The 21,708-nt window shown below is 42.1% G+C and overlaps 1 protein-coding gene across 6 annotated transcripts in view; it reads left to right on the top strand.

Annotated features, from left to right (window-relative positions):
• The window catches only part of ERC2 (ELKS/RAB6-interacting/CAST family member 2), a 907,827-nt gene that overhangs the window by 790,374 nt on the left and 95,745 nt on the right, over positions 1–21,708 (top strand). Inside the window, exon 18 of one of the 6 annotated variants that reach the window (XR_015552235.1) lies at positions 19,330–19,547. The exons of 3 other annotated variants lie outside the window; for them this stretch is intronic. Coding sequence is in view for 1 of the 3 variants with exons in the window: in XM_087431196.1 (XP_087287322.1) it covers positions 19,330–19,386 (57 nt within the window). In the remaining 2 variants the exon portion in view is untranslated. Of the gene's footprint in view, positions 1–19,329; positions 20,672–21,708 lie in introns of those variants that run through there. 2 more of the 6 variants (XM_087431196.1, XM_087431199.1) reach the window with 2 other exon arrangements.

Genomic DNA, 21,708 nt, shown 5'->3' with positions numbered 1-21,708 from the left:
CAATATACTTTAGGAGAGTGGCCTCAAATATTTCATGAACCCTTAATTAATCTAACGTCCTTACTCTGACTCTCAAGAGCCCTTCTAGTCTGGCTCCTGCATCCTTCTCCCACATTCTCTCCTACCACATGCCCTGGTTCATGGCACTCCTGGAAGCCTGGCTTTCTTTCTGCCCCACAACATGCCAGGCTTATTCCCACCTCAGGATTTCTGGGCCTGCTGTCTCCTGTGCCTGGAACCCATCGCCCTCCATCTTTGCAAGACTAGCTCCTTCTCATCACGTAGGTCTCAGCTTAGCTGTTAACTGCCGGAAGTGGCCCTTCCTGACCACACCATCTGAAGTCCCTCCCCCGCCCTCCAGGCCCTCCCTATCACATTCCCCTGTTTTGTACTCTTGATAGCACCTGTCACCATGTGAATTATGTTATTTATTTGTGAACATGTCTGCCTGTCTTCAGTAGAATATCCATCCATGAGAAGTACCTTTATCTATATGGTTTACAATTGTGAGCCCAGCCCATGGCATAGTGCCTGGCACTGTAATTGGTTGTTTAATGAGATAAATTATCAAGTATCAGCTAATACCCGAGTCTGTAGCTTTCTGGGTATAATTAGATAATGTAAGTGTTTAGGATTCTTTGGTCATTTAGAGTATAATCCAAAAGTAGCAAGAGGCAAGGAATATTATAAGAAACCTTGAATTACTCTAGTAAAATCACCAGGAAAACTCAAAATCATAGGCTAACTGTACCTGAAGTGCTCTCCAGGTCACCATAAGTTTCAGTGTGTTTCAGGTTCATTCCCTGTATTTGTGGTGTTTTAGAGTTCCCTTGGGGTAAGCCTCTCCCCTTCCTCCCAATCCCAGGCATCAAAGCAGAAACAGCCTAAGCCTTCTGGAGTTCAAGCTGAGTGGCTTCTGATTATCTCTGGGGGCCCCAGCCTCCCCATCACCCCACTGCCCTGGCATCCCTTCTGATATCGAGCTTCACAGTATGTATTGCATGTTGGCTCAAAGTGCATCAAGCCCTGGGGGACTGGAAGTGTAATGAATTCTTGTTTTATGGAGAATGGTTCTCATCCTCAAGCCTGGACACTAACTCCCTCCAGGCAGAAGGAGATTTCTTTTTGTCCCTTTACAGTAGTTCATCTGCTTCTTTTTCCTGTTGCTTTCATCCCTATTTCTTAGTCCCAAATGGCAGAAATCTCTGGATAGCTAAGCTCCTGGTTCTCAACTCCATTTATATTAAAAATTCCCCATATAAAAAAGGCTCATGGTGTCCAGATTTCAGCAGGGTTAGAAGGACCCTCTCTACAAAGTATCATGTGTCAGAGCCTTAAGTCCCAAGGAGGAATCCAGTTACATGGGAGTTCAAGTCCACAACCTGCTCTTTAAGCATTTTGATTTTCCTTTCAGTGTCACTTTGGATTCAACTAATTCATTTTTCAGAGGAGAGAAAATATTCTTAACAGCCAGGTTTCTGGCTTGGCTTTCGTCTGGGAGGCCTTCAGCTTTTCATCTTCTCTCTTCAATCACTTTTTCACGGATCTTTCCTACTAAGCCTTTGGGACTTGAACCCAAGGAAGAAGGAATTCAGCCTTGATAGAACTCTGCACAAGTCTGTTTCTTGACTGCCTGGTCTTCATAAAAACAGTCATAGTAAATATAAAGAAGTAAAAGGAAGGAAATTTAAAAAAAAAGTCAAAGGCATAAATAAATAAAATAGAAAACATCAACAATAGTAATAACAAGAAATGATCCACAAAAATATAAGCTGAATCTTGGAAAGGTTTAGATGTAGATATAGATATAGGGATAGATAGATAGATACATGCACATAGATACACACACGTAGGTACACACACATATGTATGATGTCCTGTGAGGTAGGCAGATATTGGCTCCATGTTAAAGGCTAGGAACTGAGACTCAGAGATATTGTTACTTCCCTATGGTTACATGGCTTTTTTGTGTTGAACAGAACTCCAGGTCTGAGAGACCCTACAACCTGTGCTCTTATGCACAGATGACAAGGTATGAGGAACTTCTGTGGTAGCTAAAGGTATTTCTCTTTGTGTTTTACATCTTTGGTGAGCAGTAGCAATTCTTCTGTACTATGCATCTGTTAGAGGTTACTCTTCCAATGGCATCTTATCCAAAAGACCTTGAGAAGCCATTTATTTCCTTCTGTAATCAAAGCAGTCACTGGCTTGGACTGTATTCAGTAAGGAAGCAGGGATGGCTAGTCAAAGCTCATTTATATCATAATATTAGTCAGTTGCGTGTGTAAAGGATGGAGAAAATGATAACTGTTCAGGCATTCCATAGTCTAGGAGGGTCTATGGACTGGAGTGTCCATTCCTCAGCAAATATGCTTTAGCAGATTTAGGGAAGTTACTCCATCATTTCTCTCCTGCTGGTTTCTTGAAGGGTCCGATGTTCTTACATTGGTGAGAACCAAAGCTGATGATCAGCACTGATCAATAGCAGGTGATTTTGCCTGATCCCCTTTGATTTTGTGCCTTTTCTCAAAACTTTGTTTCCAATACCTCACAGCTTAACAGGGAGGCAAAAGGTCACACGCTCAGGCCATCAAGGACAGTTCTGCAGGGGTCAGAAAGGCGTGCTGGTGAAGAATCTCCTGTGTCACTCACTTCCTTAGCTTTTCATTTCAGACTTACTAGGTTAACTATGACTTACCTGTGCAATTCGCATTGTGCAAGATGGACTTTGGGAAACTTAGGTAGATGAGAAACATTTTTCAGGAACTGAAACAGAAGTACGTTCAGTTTAGATTCTTTGGAACACACCTACCTGAGATAATAGGGCACTTCTTTAAAAGTTGTCTGAACCCACCAGGAACCTCCTGTAGAAATACAGACATGCCTTTCAGTCCCCTTGAGTTAACACAGAGGCTTAAAGGGATAATGCACCCTGGATTTAGCTTCAGTTCAAGTCTTTGTGTTGCTGACAGGGCTTAAAATGGGCAGGTAATCACTGGTACAGTGTGTCATCTTTTTTCCTCCCTCTTCTTATGAAATAAAGTACAAAGTACTTACCCTTTTTTTTTTTTTTTAATCTTAAGCTACTTCTTTTAAATGAGCAAAGTTATCACCATTTTCCTTTGGTCCGATATTTTTAGAAAGACTTGGTTTCCCTGTTAAGATGGAAGTGAGTTAGCTACGTAATACAGGGGATACAATAAATGAGGCGCCATTCACACTGACACCTTGATTTGACTACAAAGCATTAAATGACTGATATTAAATGTTAATGAAGTCTCATGAAGAGGGACCCAGGGAGTGGCCAGGCCTGTCAGTGCCTTAGGGACCAGGTGTAGAACCTCTGTTTTCTTGCCTCTCTTTTTTTCCTTCTTCTTCTTTATCATACCAACACCAAATAAATGGTTACCATTTTTTGACCACTTTGGGATAAGCCAGGCGTCATCGTAAGTGCTTTTCCTCCATAGGAAGTAAGCACTCTTGCTTTCGTTTTGCAAAGGAGGAAGCTGAGCTTACCTGAGTCAGTGCCCTGAGCTCAGGGCTGCTGAGTGGCAGAACTGAGCCTCAAACCCATTCTATGGAACTCCAGATGCTGTGCATTTAGACCTCGTGTCTAGATGTCTAGTCATTGACCAAGGCCAGCCAGTTCTTCCCACAGAGCACGTCTCCCATCCTCTACTTCCTGTCTGTCCTCTCAGCACTGGTCTGGGGTGGGCCACATCACTCACCCCTCCGGTGCCCTCTTGGTGGTTTCCCTGACTCAGAACTTTCCCAGCTCCTCTAACTTGCATGTCTCGACCAGGTTCACCTTCCTGAAACACTGCTTTCTCTGCGTCCCTCCTCTGATGACAGATTGCCAACCACATTTGGTTCAACTCCCTCTGCCCAGTCCTCATTTGCCTCCCAAGTGGGTCCCCCTGGGCAGTTTTTACAAATTTTCCACCACTCCCAGATAATGAGATATTTTTTCCTCTTCTAAAAATATATAGTGTTCATTCTTTTTTCCATGTCTTTGTGAGTATTGTTTGCCATTATCTGAAATGCCCTATTTTCTGTCTAAATCCTACTATTAGATTCAGCCTAGATATGTTCCTTTAGGCAGCCTCCTCTAAAATTTTGAAAATGTCAATATCTCCCCCTTTCCTGACTTCCTGAGACTCTGAGGATCCTAACTTAATTTTCCCCAGAATTCCCTTTTCTTGATCGCTTGTGTCCCCTATGGTGATCCTGTCTCCAGCTGGACTATAAGTTCCTTATGACAAAGCAATGGTCTTTATTTCTGTTGTTCTGTCTGTGCTTAACAGAGGACTAGAAAATAAGAATTATAGCTAACATTTAGTGAGCATTTAGTATGTGCTACGCACTGTTTACATGGATTAATTTTTGTAATCATCACAATAATCCTCTGAGGTGAAGACTACCATTAGCTACATTTTCAGATGAAGAAACAGGGATTGAAAGGTTAGGTGACCTGCCCAAGTGGTGAAACTGAAATGCAAACCAGACAGTGAAGCCAGTGCTTCCCCACTGCGCTGGGCCACCTTTCACAATCCTATGGGTCAAAGACGTGTAAATACACATCTGGGCAAAGAGAACAAATGAGAGAGTATGAATTCATTACCTGGGATTTTATGCAGCTGATGAAGCTCATAGTTCCCAGACTTCCTCTAGAAATGGGTTCTCAGCTTCTCCCCTGTCACCCAGCAGCTGGAGAATTGTGTGTTAAATGAGAATATTCTGTTTTAGAAAAGCTTTCCAAGTTTCATCAGCACTGTCCAAGTCCCACTTGGAACCAGCTTGACCTTGCATGGCGGATGTAACTCAAGCCCTTACCCCTCCCTTCCCCAGTAATAAGAGCCTCTTCTATTTGGTATTAGATCCTTTAATCCTTTTTGGAACAAGGTAGAATATATACAAACAAAGTCAAGTATTTTAAATTTTTAACAGCAGCAAAAACTTTCATAAGACTCTTGAAAATGAACTACAATTTGATCATTTTGAGAAACTTGTGATTGCCTGGGTCAACACTGTCACTTTCTGACCCTGGATCTCTGTAGTACATTTAAGCAGCTAATTGGGGGAAATTGCTGGTAGCTTGCACTTTCCCATATCGCAGACTTTCAAATGCTATTGCTGTAGCATAATTTCTACACTAGTACCCTTCTTTCACCTAGGGGATGTTATGCTTTTGAGGTTTTTTTTCCCTAGTCAAATTCAACCAAATTATCATCATCAGCAATGAAAGAAAAAAATCAAATTGATAAAAGACCTTTAAATTCTAAGATCCAGGGTGTGTCACTGTGTACCTCAAAATCACACTACATGCTGAGGTCATGCCTCCTCCACCACATTTCTTACTTATGCCCAGGACAGTGCCTTGTATGGAGTCAGCACTCAGTATATGTTGACCAGGTAGAATTTTGGGTGTTTTACCTGGCTTCAACTCTCACCGCTGCCCGTCAGGTATACGACGCTCCAGAACCCCGACCTGCTTGGCATTCCCACACAGCCTATGCCCTCCTCAAACCCATGTCTTTGCTCTTGCTCTCCCTGCTGGCAATGCTCTTCTCCCCCAGTTGGCCTAGCTGTCTCCTTGCATTTTCTAAGCCTCAGACTAGGGATTCTTTTTTCCAAGGAAACTTTCCTGACCACCTCCCTCCCCTCTAAAAGTGGAAATGCCACTTCTCAGTGCTTCCAGAATTTGCTGTGCATGACTCTCTTGTTGTCTGTTAACATTTTGTAGTATAATTATTAATGTGCCTGTGTCTCCAGCCAGCCTGAGAGCTCCTTGACCTCTCTCTGTGTCCCCACTAGCACAATGCCTGGAATGTAGTGGGTGCCCAGGGGCCTTGCTGAAAGAAGAAACAGCAGGAGGGGGACGGTGGTAGATAAGTGATACTTTACAGGGGCAAAGGAGAGGCTGTAACCTGACTATATGAAACCCCCAAATATATTCCATTCTTTCTTTGTTGTCACCCTGTTCTGCCTTTCATGAGGGAGGAGTTTGCCCCATGTGAAAAGTAAAACCACTTGTCTTCAGGGACATGTTATGCATGTGGAAAAGTCTGGCATTTCCCAGCTGGGTGCTTGGGAGTTTTATCATAGAGTGTCTCAGGAGGTGTTATCCTCCCTCTCAGGTCTTTGGAGGAGAAAAGGTGATCAAAGAAACCAATTCTAGGGGAATTTTAGAGTCAAACAGTGGTTTTTATGGATAAGGAAGGAGTCTGAGCTTCCAGGGACAAAGTGGAAATGGGTATGGTTGATCATAATATGGGGGAAATGCTTCAAGAGCCTCCTGACCATTTTCGCATGCAGCCATCTTTCATATCCCTATAAGATAAAATCACCCTAAGGGTCATAAACCACTGTCAGAGTATTGGACAAGCCCCATAGGTAGTTGTTCCAAGCCAGTAAAAGCACCTTAATTGACCTAAATGACAACAGTTATGTTATAAATATCTAGAATTTATGACCTGAGAAGCCATAATCACATCTTCCATCAGTTAAGTTTGCATAGGAGAAGCTTTGGGATTTAAGATAGGGCTGCAAGTTGAGGGAAATCTGATTAGCCTTAACTTTATGACAAACACAGAGCTAAGTGAATCGGAGCGCTTTCAAGTTCCTGATCCCTGGGAGTTAAAGGCAATGGTGTTTCAGAGTCGGTAAAAGCCACCCCGTCCCCTCTATGCAGCTGTCATTTTATTGGCCTTGTAAAGTCTCGCATTCTCCGTGACAAATCCAAGACCATATACCTGCAAAGAGGAGATGTTTTAGATTATGGGGTGCACAGGAAGCAGACAGTGGGGTTAGAGGGTGAAAGCTGAAGGCTGATGTATGTGTTTATGCCGAGCCCTCTTTGGAATGTGCAGAGTCATTGTGAAAAGCAAGTAAATGCTGCTCCAAAGAGCACACCACGGTCTGAGGAAATGTCTCTGAGTAGGTGAAATTCAAGGCAGAATTTAAAAATGAGTTTATGAATCTAAAAACTCCACGTTATCTTTAAGTTAGTTGAAAATTAAACTTGGGTTTTTAAAACATGATATATTTCCTGAAGTTTTTTATTGAGAGAGGGCATTAATATCAAGCAGTTCTATTCCATCTAAAGCAAAAATCATTACAAAGCCAATCCATGACAGGATGTGTATTTTTAAAGAGACACATGATAGAGATAAATTTGATATCATTGATCAACCAGGTGATTGCCCCAGGACTCAATGATCAATGGAGTGGAGTCATCTTCGAGGTAAAAGGCAAACAGCCAACTTAATCTCAATTTGCAGAGCTTCAAAGGTGAACAGTCATTTTGCAGGGCAATGAAGAGCTCAGGTTATCTATTTAATGCCAAAGTCTGTCAAGTCAGTGAAATTTCTTTAATGAATTTGAGAACAATCCTTCAAAGAAACCTCCAATTGAAACTTATGGAGAGGCCAGTTGTCTTTGAACTCTAGACATGAAGTTTATCCTAGATTAACCTGACTTTCAGTTTACTCTGTTTACTAGGGACAGAGTTCTGAATTTTCAGAGTAGCATTATAGTGCTTTGGAAGAGGTACCTGTCATTGATATTTCATAGCAATGTAGAGAACTCTTTTAGCTTCCCATATCTCCATTCATTGGTAAGGAGGTGTCCCAACCAAGGGGGCCATTTTACACATGGAATTCTTGCACGTGTCCATGTTCTCAGTTTCTGAGAGTCAGTTTGTTACTTCTCAGTGGGTATGAAACGAAACTTTCATTTTGGTTGTATTTTTATCATACTTTCCATTGTACTTCCATACCCTGGAACCTTGCATCTCTCAAATCCAGAATTCTGTGCCTTACAATTGGAAGAAATAGGAAATCTGGAACTGATTATGAAATTATGAATCAGGGAGATGCAGAAATATATGGGGATAAGTGTACAGATGCATAAGCCCTGATACACACAAAGCCTGGTGCGAAGGACACATCATTTTGGGTTTAAACTCCTGCTTTTACATTTCAGCATAATGCAATCTAGCATTTGCTTTGTGTAGTGCTTCAGGAGCTTTTGGTGTTAACAGAATTCTTTTCTAAAGAAATTCCTTTGGATTCCTTCAGAATTTGTCCAGTTTCCAGGTTCCAATAGGAAAAACATGGACGAGATTTTAATAGAAAAATAGTGCTTCAGATTTTTCATTTGGCACGCACCCTACTCTAGAGCTGCTCTTGTTTTATTAAGTGGAACAAGTCAGCTTAATAGAGAAGCTCTTGGTGTTTGTACCCTGATTTAAGGGAAGAGAGAAGCCTGGGCCACTTGGGAAATACACCCGCTGGGATTTTGAGCCCACGGGTAGTTTTACCGCTCATTCTCATCTCATTGGAGGATGCACTTGGACAACAGTTATGTGTGCTGTTAAATCAAGACCAAATCCTTTAATGTTCTTTACTCGTGTCTTGAGAAAGGAAAGTGGGATCTCTCCATAAGTTATTTCATATGTGATTGTCTTCCTGTTGATCAGGAGAGTGGTGGCGGTGGTGGGATGTTTTATTTTTTAGCTTTAGTGTTCTAACTGATTTTAAAGGCAATACATTTTCATTATTAATATAACATTGTGTGTTGGACAATTTTCTACACTAATAGATATATCCAACAGCATCATTTTTATAGCTGCAGAGTATGGAATTTTGTATTACTTAACCAGTCCTTAATGATGAGCATTTAGTTCTTTTAAAATGTTTCCTATTAGAATGCTGTAGCTCCTTGTGCTTCACTTTTATGCACTTGTCCAATAATTTCTTTAGAATGAATTCCTGAAAGGGAAGTTGCACATTTATATTGATAAATACTGTGAAGTGGCCTCCCAGAGAGGTTATGCCCATTCACCCTACTTTTATGTCTCGAATGGTAACACCTTGCTGTGCTAACCCCGAGTCTTTTGGTTTTGTTTTACTTTGCTTTTCCAATTTAACTCCAATTGGTACAGAGTGCTCAGAATTTTTCTTCTGGGTAGTATGGCGCAAATCAACAAAAACAACTAAAACGCTACACTCGAAAATCAGTTCAGGGAGGGAGAAGTGAAAAAAGTCCTTGCAGAAGTGAACAGGATACTCATCACCATCAATGATCTCACTTTATTCCCCCACCACCAGGACCTACGTGGCTTCTCTCCTGTCAGTACAGGCCCCTAACTTAAATTGTAGAGGTTTCTGGGTGAGTTGCCTTTCCCAATTTCCTTGTGAGAACAGTTTTCTGTATTATAGGTGAAGATTTGTAGGCCTTGGTCAATAAAAGGGAAATGGCCGGTGTTAGAAATGGACAAGTGGCCCCATTTTTCTCACTCCAGACCTTACAAACGTGAAACAAAATTAGGTTAACGGGTCGACTTTTGCTAGGCATATACATACATACGTTTTGAATCTGGGGCTTCTTGGCCATTGAGGGGTATGAGGTCTGAGGCCCTTTCATCCTTTTATTGGTGAATTCACTGAAGTGTAGGCAGACAGAAAATGTTCAAGTGGCAGGCAGATAAACTTGTTAAATCCCTAGGAGTCTTTCCTTCCTTGCTCTGGGAGTTTATCATCTTGGCGGAGTTAAAAGGCAATTAGGCCTGCAGGTCTTTGCCGGCTGGTTTATTGGTGTTTTACACATGGGTGTTGAAGAGACAGGGCCATATTAAACATTCCGATCCTGCTGGCTGGAGGGGAATGCAACCTCAGCCCAACTCTGTCTCCTTGAGGGAGAGCCTTGCCAAAAAGCTGGAGGAAAATCGTTTAAATATAGTACCTGTGCCCCACGATGCTCATTGTTGGTGGAAAATTGCAGTCAGCTAGCTCCATGCTGTGTTACATTTCCTGGGAAATGGTTTTATGGAAGGGCGTTTGATGAAAAAGTTCATTCCTTTTGTAATTGTTAGCTGCCCCCATGATGTTAGTTAAGGTAGAGGCACACTGGAAATGTTTCTTGCCCCAAATCTCTAGGGCATGCCCATTCATGAGAAGGGAAGGCTATCAGTTTGAAATTGGATGGGGGACAGATTTCCACTAAGCCCCGTGGTCCTCTGGTTCTCTGAGTCTCCGCAAGCAGGCTAGTCCTGGGCAAAATTGTGAAGGAGGTAGGTCTTGGGTTTCTGCAACAATTTCTCCCTCTTCTCACACCCCTTCCCTCCATCTGCCCAGAGCCTTGCAGGCAGGGCTGAACTGTTTCACACTCATGTGTTAGTGAAATAACATGGCCCCCATCCCCACCCCCCAGGAAATTTGTATTTTTTTTCCGGGGACAGCTTGAGCACTCACCTCAATGGAGCTGATGAGAATTTCCAGGGCTCAGTATACTGCAGTGGTTAAAAATACGGTTTGAGTGTTAGGCACCCCTGGGTTTGGCTTATGGCTCTGTGACTAACTTTGTGGCTCTAATCCCCTCTAATCTCAGGTTTTTTTCATCTATAAAATAGGGACAAGGATAGTCCCTACCATGCTTATTTGTTGAGAGAGTAAATGAAATAAGCATAGAGAGTGCTTAGTATAATGCTTGTCACATAAGAGCACAATAAATGGTAGTTATTATGGTTATTATTATTAAAATATGCTTTATCTAACACACACATATGTGTGATTATATATATAGATGTGTATACATACACACACACACACTTAGTTGGCAATTATATTTTTTGACAAAACTTGTAATCCCTTAGCTATTTTTATTTTACCAGTCTAGGGTGCAACTGAAATATAAAAGCCTATCTGGATAAAATGAGGAAATCATTGCTCATGTCCAGAATACCTGGAATGTGAGGACTTTCAATTTCCACAACTCACTATTGTGCTCAGCAGTCAATGGAACTCCTTTCCTAAATGGCTGCTACTTATCCAAATCTTTGTTTCTTAAGAGTTAGGCACCCTGCCTTAATTTTCTCAACTAAAGAAAACACAATAGATAACTGCAGCTTTTATTCTCAATCTGACCTTCCACGTTCTGAAACCAATTTGCCATAGTGTCTTGCCAGCGTCTATGCAAGGACTTCCCCTAGCCGAGTAATGTGGTTCTGATTAAGAACATCCTATAAGACCCAGGAGGCTCGCCTGGGAAGGAAACTGGCCTGAGACGTGAGTGGATTTCCATCCTCCAGTCAGATACATGATATTGAAGACCAGAAGGTATACGGAGTTTATCATTAGGAAGACTCAGAGAGAGAATTAAAGCAAATGGCTGACAAATTGGCTGTCTTTTATGCAAAGTTGACAAGCAAGTTGGGGTCTTAATGAAAGAGGATATGCAGAGCCCTCGGGCCAAATGGCTCCGCAGTCACCAGGCTTTTTGAAGTCTCTGCTTGCGTGCCACTGCTTTTAACAAGGCCTCTGCTGAACTGCCTCCTCATAAAGATTTGAAAGCTTAATTTTAACCTAAAATATCTCAGTTTCAACAACTGTGATAATTCATTCCTCTCAGTGCACGCAGTGTTAGGGTGAAATGCCTGTCTTATGTACAAACAGGGTATGTTTTTTTCTCCCTATACTCTTATGAATTGGGTCATAAATGCTAAACCTTGCTTTATTCCACGGATGCCAGACCTTTCCCTGGAGCCCATTAAGGCACCAGCTCACCCGTGATAGCCAGGAGGTGACTCAGGAAAACTGGGGGATCTCACTTGCTTTCCTTGGATTCATGGAAGCTCTGCATCCATAGGAGGAAGGACGACTGTAGTGTGCAGTGTGCAATGGAATTTGGAAAGCTTTGAGTTTCTTTACCAAATATCTAAGAATCTACTAATAGCTGTAATTCTAATATGATTTTCTTGTTAATCTCTGTCAAACCATGAAATCTGATATGTTAGCCATGACTAAGCCGTGAAATTTGTCAACTTTGTCTGTGATTTACACAAGCTCTGTTTAAAAAAGAAAAGTCTTAACACAAAGTGCGGAACATTACTTCCCAGCGTGCTTTTCCCAGCATGCCACTAGTATCTTATGACAACAAATAAGAACACAGTGTACGCATTTCTTGTGCTGTTTCAAGGACCAAGGATGGATAAGATAAAACCCAAAACTAAATAATATATTTTCCTTTGAGGTGATAAAATATGCACATGGTAGATCGGCTTAGTAGATGTCAATAAGTATGAAATAAACATTCAAAATAGTTTTATGGTTTATATCATTGGGCATGATAATAAGCTTCCTTAAAATGGTAGATTGTTTTTGAGAGAAAATAAATGAGTAAAGCCTGTATTTTTTTTAAGTTATAGGTTGTATAATTAATCCCTTCAACATAGTATAGTGGCTATGAGTATAGGCGTTTTTGTCATTCGCTAGCTAGATGAATTGTGTAAGTCACTTCACTTTTATCCCTCAGTATTCTCTTCTGAAATATGGGGATGATAATACTGGGACCTACTTTGTAGATGCCTTAAGGCACAAAAAAGACACTATCTCTAAAGCACAGAGTTGGGCACACATGTCCTTTATCCATTTGGGCTACTATTATAGTTGATATGACATTATATAATGATATAATAGATCACTGGGTATCTTTGTTACCCAAAAGAAAATTGATTACATTAAGTTCACGTAATTGGGAAAAATATTTTTTATTTTACCAAAGGAAAACTGAGCAGTTTTTGAGTTTTTCATATGAAGGCAAGGAGAGCAGCACAAAGGAGGAAAGACATGTGGCAGAACTGAAGAATGGTGAGGGCAGGGATGTCTTTCTCTCCTTTGCCTGCCAGATGCCTTTTTCCCTTAGACTCAAAGAAAAAGCATTCCCAGATCTTCCCCAACTGTCTCCTGACCTCTACTCTGTAGAATCTAAAATCAGATAATCAGATGACTTAGAACCTTGATGACTTTGATGACATATAGTCCAGTGGTTTTAAAACACTTTTTTAATACTAAATCTTGTGCAGTGCTCCAGGATCTAAAACAGACCTTCTCAGATACCTTTCAGCTAGATCTGTGAGACATAACCTGGGAAAACAGAATTGGGCCCATCTGTTCATTTTACAGACAATGAACCTCGAGTCCATGGAGTTCAGGCGATTTGCTACAATTCTCACCACTGATGTCTGAGAGCGGCCTGGCCATGTCTTCTTGCCTTACCTAGTTCCTTTGTCCTCACCCTAACTTCTTCCTTTCCCACACAAATGGGAGGAAAAGAAAAGCGAGGCATAAGACTTCAGGATGGCTTTAGTCAACTTGCCCAGGCTCTTCTGGCATGCTTGGACCGTTGAAAGGTCCAGGAACGTTGTTACGGAATCTATGAAACCCCTCCCACCTCCACAAAATTCTATGCAAAATGTTGTGAATATGTATATATGCATTTTTCTGTGGAGGAGGTTCATAACTTTTATCAGATTCTCTCAAAGGGGTCTGTGACCCTCAAAAGGGTTAAGAATGATTTCCTTATAATTTGTGTCCCTGAAAGTCACATTTCTAATACTGATTGTGAGCTGCAAGGTTAACAGTTACATCCACTTTCTTAACGTTTTAAGGCAAATGTAGCATATAACCCCTATGAGTGCCTAGAACCCTATGAGGTCCCAGGCTTGCTTGTAAAACAGCAGTTGGGTCCTGAATACTTCAGGTTGTTTCTGCAGCTTTAGTTCTCAGCCTGAATTCTAACTGGAGTAGATTCTAATGATCTTTGAACCTAGACGGCTCAAAGTTGATAAACTAATGCGTATCTATTTACAATGCTCCTGAAAAGTACATTTTTTCCTAGATATGAACATTGATTTACTTGCTTAATTCTGCTTTGGTCCTGGATTAGGGTCGCCAGATTTCACAAATAAAAATACAATATACCTAGTTATATTTAAATTTCAGATAAACAACAAATAATTTTTTAGTAGCGCTTTTGAGAAGGGGAAAAGATGGATCAGTTCTACAGATATGCAAAGAGCCTTCTTTCAACCCTAGAACTTTAGTTGCAAAAATTAAGGGAAATTTACTATAAGTAAGCACAGGATCTTTTTGAGGTGATGGAAATGTTCTAAAACTGGTTTGTGGTGATGGTTGCACAACTCTATAAATTTGCTCAAAATCATTGAACCTTACACTGAAATGGATGAACTTGATGGTATGTAAATTACAGCTCAGAAAACTGTTTAAAAAAATTAAGGGCTAGCTTTATTACAACTCTTGCTTAACTTTTTATTCTGAGTTTCAGGCTAAATTGAGAATATGATGAAAACCATAAATTCACTTCTCAGAATAAAGTATGAAAGCACCTACACCAAATTTTGCATAAAATTTCTAGATCTACTGAAGCGTATCTCTAGATGCCAGCTCCTGCTTAACCTGGATTCTGCACACTGTTAAAATCCTTTTCTGGACCTTGGGAGTAAGATTTATCCCTGGCAAAAGCAAGGAGTTGCTGCTCTTGGAAGTCTTATTCAGTCATTGACTATGAGGGTGACCTGTTGTGACACCTGCCGCCCCAGAATGAATGACTTCAGTAGAGATGGGGTGGGGTAGGGATGCTTATCCAAAAGAGTGTGCCCTGAGAAACAGTCCTTATGTATCAAGAGTTTAGGACTAGCTCCTCCAGGTTAAATTACTAATTCTACAAAAGACAATCCTTTGTACAGTTCATTAGTCCCTGTGGACTTCTGCTAGAACCTTCAGACAAGTACTTCTATTTTTCTATTATCGTTTCTTCTAAACATTACTTCTTTACTAAAACAAAAGACAATAAGCCTAGAAGAACAATGGGAGGAGGGCCACTTCTCCTCAGAGACTCCTTTATTCTTGCTCTTTCTCCATTTCACACATGATCAAACGGTAGCTGTCAGATTTCACTGGCTGCAGGAGAGAAGTGAGGGCAGTTGGAGAATGAGGGGCCAGAAGAATGGGACAGCACATGGAGACAGGTGCAGAGGGAGGCTTCCTGGGAACTGAGGAAGCAGTGATGTCCCTATCTGATAATCTGAACTCCCCTGATGCACCTCTCCATCCCCTGAGGCATTAGAACTTCTAGTGAGAGAAACTGCTAGAATCCAAACATTTTTGCCCCAACAAAGGCCAGTCTTCCCACACAAACCAACCTGGTTCTTCTGACAGACTTGATCAGAAGTCAGTACTTTGAGGTGTGCAGAAGAAGTCTACGCCTTGAAGCAAAGCCTCATTGGAACCTCACTACTGTGGAATTCCTGGGCTGGCCTCAGCTAGCTGCCGGTGTGAAGATATAACTAATCAGCTCATTGAGAGGACAAACCAGTTCAAAGCCTGTCTTCAAGGCTTAACAATGCCTATGCTAATTAAATGAATTCTATCTTACCTTCTCATTCAAATCAATCCTGAAGGAAGGACTGCCAGCCCACTCTTAGTTACTGCTGGCATTTGAAAGAAAGTAAATGCCTTTCCTTAAAAAATATTCTATAAATCCATCAATTTTGCTTATTTTAAATGTCTTTGCCCACCTTTGTCTAAATAAGTGAGGCTTTACCATTTTTGGCTTTTTCTTTGCAGAGTGAGTTTTAGGCCTTTGCTGGAGGGGTCATTTCTGTCTGAGCCCAGCCTCTTCTCCCTTTTTGGGCTAACCCTGTATCCAGGAAACCCAGCAACAATCTTAAGGTTTCATTTTCTTTCCTGTGGAAATGAGAAGCTGAATACCCACTTTGGAACTCACTGTTTAGATGTCTGTTCTTCATTTCTAATTTTTCCCTCCACATCCTTGTCCTCTGTCTGGTCTTTAGGTAAAACTATTTCTATTTGATACATGTTTTCCCACTCTGGTCCTTAATGGGTCAGCAAGTCTTATGTGGCTTCATGGCCCTGATAGAAGGCAGTATTGTGATCCTGGGTCTTTTTGTTTAGACAGCTCTCCTCACTGGATATTTTACATTGCTCTTGCAAAGTTCTAAGGAGCATAATGGTTTCCTCAGTCCTCACACTTTAAGTAGAAGACACCATGATACTATAAGGAGTCATATTTTCAAAGATGAGGAAAATCCAATAAATACCTCAGATGTTCTATTAGAGCAGTGGTTCTCAACCGGAGGTGATGTTAGCCCCGATTCCTAGACATTTGACAATGCCCAGAGACATTTCTGGTTGTCCCAACTTGGGGAGAGGGGTGCTACTGGCAGATAGTGGGTAGAGGCCAGAGGACTCTGCTACACATTCTGTAATGCATAAGGCAGCCCCAACAACAAAGAATTATCTGGCCCCAAACTTCAATAGTGCCAAGCTTGAAAATCCTGCATTAAAAGAATTCTTACTCTTTTTTCTTTTTCCTCAAGGCCTGGGAAAAAAGAAAGAAGATGCTCCATTTTTATGAATGCAAGTGTCCTGAGTTCTTACATTCCACACAGGTCTAGGAATTGGAGAGCACAAGGGTACCACTGAGCAGGGCAAAGTGCAAGGTCGAGGAGGCAGGTCTTCTGGTTCCAACAGCTGTCTCAGCTCCAAGGAGAGACAACGTTGACCAAAGCAGAGAATCAAAAAGTTACAAGGATGTTTAGTTTGTGATAAAAATCATTTCGCAGATTAAAGTGCTTCCTCTTGCCCATAAAATGGTATGTTCTTTAAATAACTCAAAAATAGGAGGCATTTAACTGTGTTGTGAGCAGGAGGCAGGACTGCTGCTCAGAGCCACGGTCAATTAATTCCATCCTTGTAATCAAGACTACTCAAGCTGTAGGTGGTGGTGCTTTTCGTATTTTCTCCAGTGTGCTACTGAACCACTCCAGGTTCTAAATGCCCCTACCGCAACACGAAGGGATTCAGGGAGTCTCCTGGAACCAGTTTCTCTCTCTACATCTCTTGGCTCCATTCTCCCTCACTCCTTCAGTCGTATCAAGATGGCGGCTCAGCTGGCAGATGGTACCTCCTCTCACACGCAAGCCCAGTTAGGAAGAGTAAGATTCCAAGATCCTCAGCAAAGTCCTAATGTGTCTCATTGGCTTTGATTGGGTCATGTGCTCATCTCTGGACCAATGCTGCAGTGAGGGGAATGCTAGGAGCTGATTGGCTGAGGCCTAGGTGACAGCACCAGCCCTGAGCTGGAGTGGAGCCTCGCGTGATGCACATGGGCTGAAAGTGGAGCAGACGTGTTACCTCAGTAGGAGGTATGGATGCCCAGGAGAGTAAATCTGCACGGGTGTGTACACACACTGACACTCACACTCACTCACTCTACTTGCTATTAACAGGCTTTGGATTCTATGGTGGAAGACTCAGGTCCTTGTTCTGGCTTTGCTTTTAATGCCCTGGCTTTGCTGTTAACTGGTTGCATAACTTGAGATAACTCCGTAACTCTCCCTGCCTCCTTTTTCTCACTTGCAACATGGAAGTAATAATACTATTTGGGTGGTGATGAAGATCAAACAAGTATCTTGGGATATTGAAAGGGTTGTGCAAACAAGTGGTGGTGGTGGTGTTAGATGCAATGAATTCAGTTCAGCTCCTAGAGTCTAGAAGAATCTACACCTGCTACAACCCGTTCAGCTAATCCATGCCAGCCTTCGGAAGCTGATGTCTAAATTTATCCCAATCCTCATGGTTGCAGGTCAGTGTGGGAAATCATCTGAGGTCAATGATTGAAGTAATTGGCTTGCCGTGGATCTTGAAAAAGTCTCTCTGTTAAATGACATAATTGGTTTTAATTATATAATTACGGCACTTAAAGTGTGGAGGTGAAAGGTTACTATTATATTTGGAAGTGAGATCCCCAAATGAAGCAAGGGCATTTAAGCCAGTGTTTCTTGGAATTTCTCTTTGTATTTTTTCAGAGGGAAGTCAGAGTAGGCTGGCCTTGGCCCTGGCCATTTTGGGATGATTATCCCGCATGACGTAGTGCTGGGGCTGCTCCCCGCATCATAGGAACCTTTGTAAAGAGACGGAAAGGGCTTCCGTAAAGACCTCATTGCGATCTGAAGTTAATGAGCAGTGGGAACTCAACTGTCAGCAATTGAATCTGATTGGGCATGGTAATTATATGATTGCCTCTGGTGTTTGCACATGCACGGGGATATTTTTATTGGAAAATACCTCATGGCTTACTTACTTAGTAAAGGGAAAACCTAAACAAATTTGTGTTGTCATAGGTTAAAAAGACATCCTTTCTTTGTCTCTAAAATAGCTGCCTGCTCTGCTTTTTAGAAGTGAGAGTTTTATTTCTTTCCATGTTTACTCAGGGATGTTGTTTGCAGGAGTTGAATTATAGGATAATATTAAAACATAAAGGACAGCTACTTTGGACTGTGCGTTTTCGTAAAATGACCACATACTTATTGCAACGTCTTAAACCATCCCGGACAATGGTCTCTTTCATAATGCAAAGGTGGCTAGAACCCTGGGTAACATTCAGACTACTGGGACTGTCACAGGTTTTTCTGTTTGTTTTATTTTGTTTTCCTGCATGGAGGCCTCTGACAAGATTGGCTTCATAGCTATCTGGATTTCCTTACTTGCATAAGGCAAGTGGGAGGTATCGTGTCGGTGGTAGCCTTTTAGACATCAAAAACACCAAGGCTAACAGGAGCAAAGTGCTCCCTCTGTGATTTCCCAGGGATTTGGAGGAAAGGAAAGGGCAAAGTGCGAGCCAAAGAGAAGAAGCCTGGGGGCTCCCACTTTGGTGATGCCAAATTGCGGTCTGGTGTCTTGTTGTTTCAACCGTCCCCAGTGAGCGTGGCATGTCACTTACCTGTGATGTGGTGTGCAGAAAACAGATTGCTGCAGTTGGGTCTATTCTATAGCAGTTCAACTCTGTATTATTGTTTTTTTTCCCTATCTTCTTACAGAAAAAACTATTTCCTCAGTTCTTTCCTTTCCTGAGATCCCCCTGAAGAGGTTAAAACACGACTGGATTGTGGGGATTGGAGGAGCACCTCATGATAAGAGCTGCAGACTCCAAATCTGGTGCTCTGGTTGGGTTTGGGATTAAGGGCTGGAGAATGGCTGAGAACAAAGGGCTTTCTGCCCTCAGACCAGCCATGCTTTCTCATCTCAGAATCTTGCACATGCTGACACACCCCAGTCTTGTCTGGCTAACTCCATGGGTCCTCCGGGCTCAGTGTTAAATGTCACTTCTTCCAAGAAGCCTTCCCTGACCACCCACACCCTGTCTGGGTTGGCTGCCTTTGTTTTGTGCTCCATGTCCCCTCTAGGTTTCTTTACCCACTGTCCCTTAATTGCTTGTCTCACTGTCCTAAATAGCCCATAAGCTCTATGAGGGCAGGGCTTGTGTTCATATTTGTCACTCCTGTATCCCCAGAGCCTGGCACAGTGCTTGATGAGTGTGTTCGGAAGGGCTGGATGAGGAAAGGAATGGTGGCTGGGTGTCCTAGGGAATCGTGGTGTGTGCTGCCTGGGCTCCCTACCCTTGCTGTTAATACCGCTTTCTTGTTGCTTATAATTTTCATTGCCCCAGATGATCCAGCTCTGTCGGAGGCATGGAGGCACAGTCAAATCTCATGCTGTACATTGATCACCTGTCCAACCTTTGCCTAGAGTGGGAGCCCCCAGTTCCTTCAAGAGATCCAACTTTACCTGTCTGTAAAGAAGAAGAGGAGGAGGGAGACAGCGGGGAGTACCCGGTGGCACTTTAACACCAGAGCAGGTCCAGTGTTTACTCGTCCCCTTTTGGAGGTGGGTAACTGCAAATGCCATGGGGAGCTGCGTTTCAGAGAGACTCTGCATAATGACCTGGGATTTGGGGGTTCACGTGTACTTTATTTTTTGCTAGAGTGTAGGGGTTGCTATTTTGTGTTTAATTCATAGCCAGACTTTTGTCCATGATTCCCACCAGCATAGGACAAGAATCCAGGTTTATCATCCACATGATATAAATTGTTGCATCCACCTCTTGTTTGTGTCTTGCTATGTGGACAAAGAGTACGATTCATTCATTGGTTCCTATTTCATGACTATTTTATTTATTGTTTGCTTTTCAAGGCCTATGATTTTCAATGGCCTTTCCTGTTTTGATTCTCTGGCTTTTGATGTTTTGAATCCCTCCCTCTGTGGTCAACTTCTTAGACTATAAGGTCTGAATAACTACTGGATAGATGAGATTTCATTTAGGCCCACCCTTCGGTGTTTAAGTATAGCCCTACACAATCCTGGGCTATGTCTCACCAGTTTTTATCCTACACAGAATGTGAGCCTATGACCTTGTAGGCCTCTGGCAAGAGGGCTTCCTACTGACCCGCAAGCTCCCAGCCATCCCTAAGTTTGGACTGCCTATTGTTGGTTGGGCGTGATAACAATTTCTGGGTGGATGGACATTTGCACGGGAAAACCACAGCCTCACGTGTGGCGGAGCCAAGTAAATCCTCAGAGACCCCGGTTGCTTCTTGTATAGTGGTCTGTGCCAACTCTCCTAGGTCTGAAGCACATTCTCCCTCTGTTGGTTCTGAGTCTCTGTTTACTTTGCATTTTTCAGTTGCATTTCTGCTTTGGCATAGGAAGCATCTAAATTGGAATCTATGGGGGTTCCTTCAAGAAAGCGAGTTTGAAACAACCTCTTCTTATAGAGGCATATTCATCAACGCCGTGTACTTTGAACCAAACAGGGATGGGCCTTGGTGAGCTTTATTCCTGAATTCCAAGGAAAGTTTAGTTTAATTTTCAGTTTTGGATTAGCACCACCGGATGCCTCACCACCTCATATCCTTTCTGGATTGAGGCAGGTAATTACTGCCTGCACAAATAAATCACATACTTTTGCAAAAAAAAATCTTTGACATTTGATTTATAATTAAACTTGGCAATGCAGTCTCTGAAGTGTCTCATCTTGTCTAATCACAATGATCTATTTCCTTTCAGAGTACTTCTGCATGCAGGGTTAGTCCTCTTGTTATCATCACATAATATGGTGAAGGGAATAATGTAAGAAAAGAAAAATTAGAAGAAATGATTGCCATTTTAGGTCAAACTCAAACCACTGATTGTTTCTATTGTTTTGTTTGGAAAAAAAACATTCTCATCTCTCTTTATTGACTGATTTATTCAGCAAATAGATTTAAACACTGGCTCTCCAGGAGCCCTGCCTGGACCAGCAACTGCTTCCCGGCATCACCTGGGAACTTGTTAGAAATACGGATCCTCAGGTACCACCCAGACCTACTGAATCAGACACTCTGCAGGTGGGGCCCAGCAAGCTGGGTTAGAATGAGCTTCCCGGTGATTCTGCTGCGCACAAAAGTTTGGGAACTCTTGGTTTAACACTTCTGCGAGTGTGTGAGGTGAGGGCATTAAAAGGAACATGCCTGTAGCCCTACCATCCACGAACTTGTGATCCAATCATGAGCACAAGGCATAAATTCACCAGACAGGAAGGCAGAATGATCCTTATAAAATGTAAATTACATCATACACTCACTTCCTAAGTCCCTCCAGGCAGTTCCCTTTGTACTTAGAATAAATATAAATACTTGGCTAAAGCCTGCAAGGCCTGGCATGCTCCCTCCCCCGCCCACCTGCCTGGCCTTATCTGCTGCTATTTTCTCCCGCCCCCAGCGCTCTGTCACACCACTCCTTCTTTCTGATCTTCAAACCCGCCTGCTGAGTGTGGTCTCAGCAGGAATGTAGAGGAAGGGGAAGGAAGAGAGAGCATTGCAAAGGTTAAATAATAGGCTTGGTCACTGAAGTATTTTTTCATATGGTACAATATTTCTAAGCCAATGTCCCCGTTGGTTAATATATTCATATTTATATACATATTGATGTGATTATATATTAATGTGATAATCAATATTAGTGGCCTCATCTTGTAGCATAGCAAAATCTGAAAGGACTTGCTGAGTCT

Source organism: Ceratotherium simum, chromosome 5, assembly GCF_057802395.1.
Source record: "Ceratotherium simum simum isolate JZ-2026a chromosome 5, ASM5780239v1, whole genome shotgun sequence".
Taxonomy (NCBI): domain Eukaryota; kingdom Metazoa; phylum Chordata; class Mammalia; order Perissodactyla; family Rhinocerotidae; genus Ceratotherium; species Ceratotherium simum.
The sequence above is the reverse complement of the archived record's forward strand: the minus strand, read 5'-3'. Positions and strand labels throughout refer to the sequence as shown.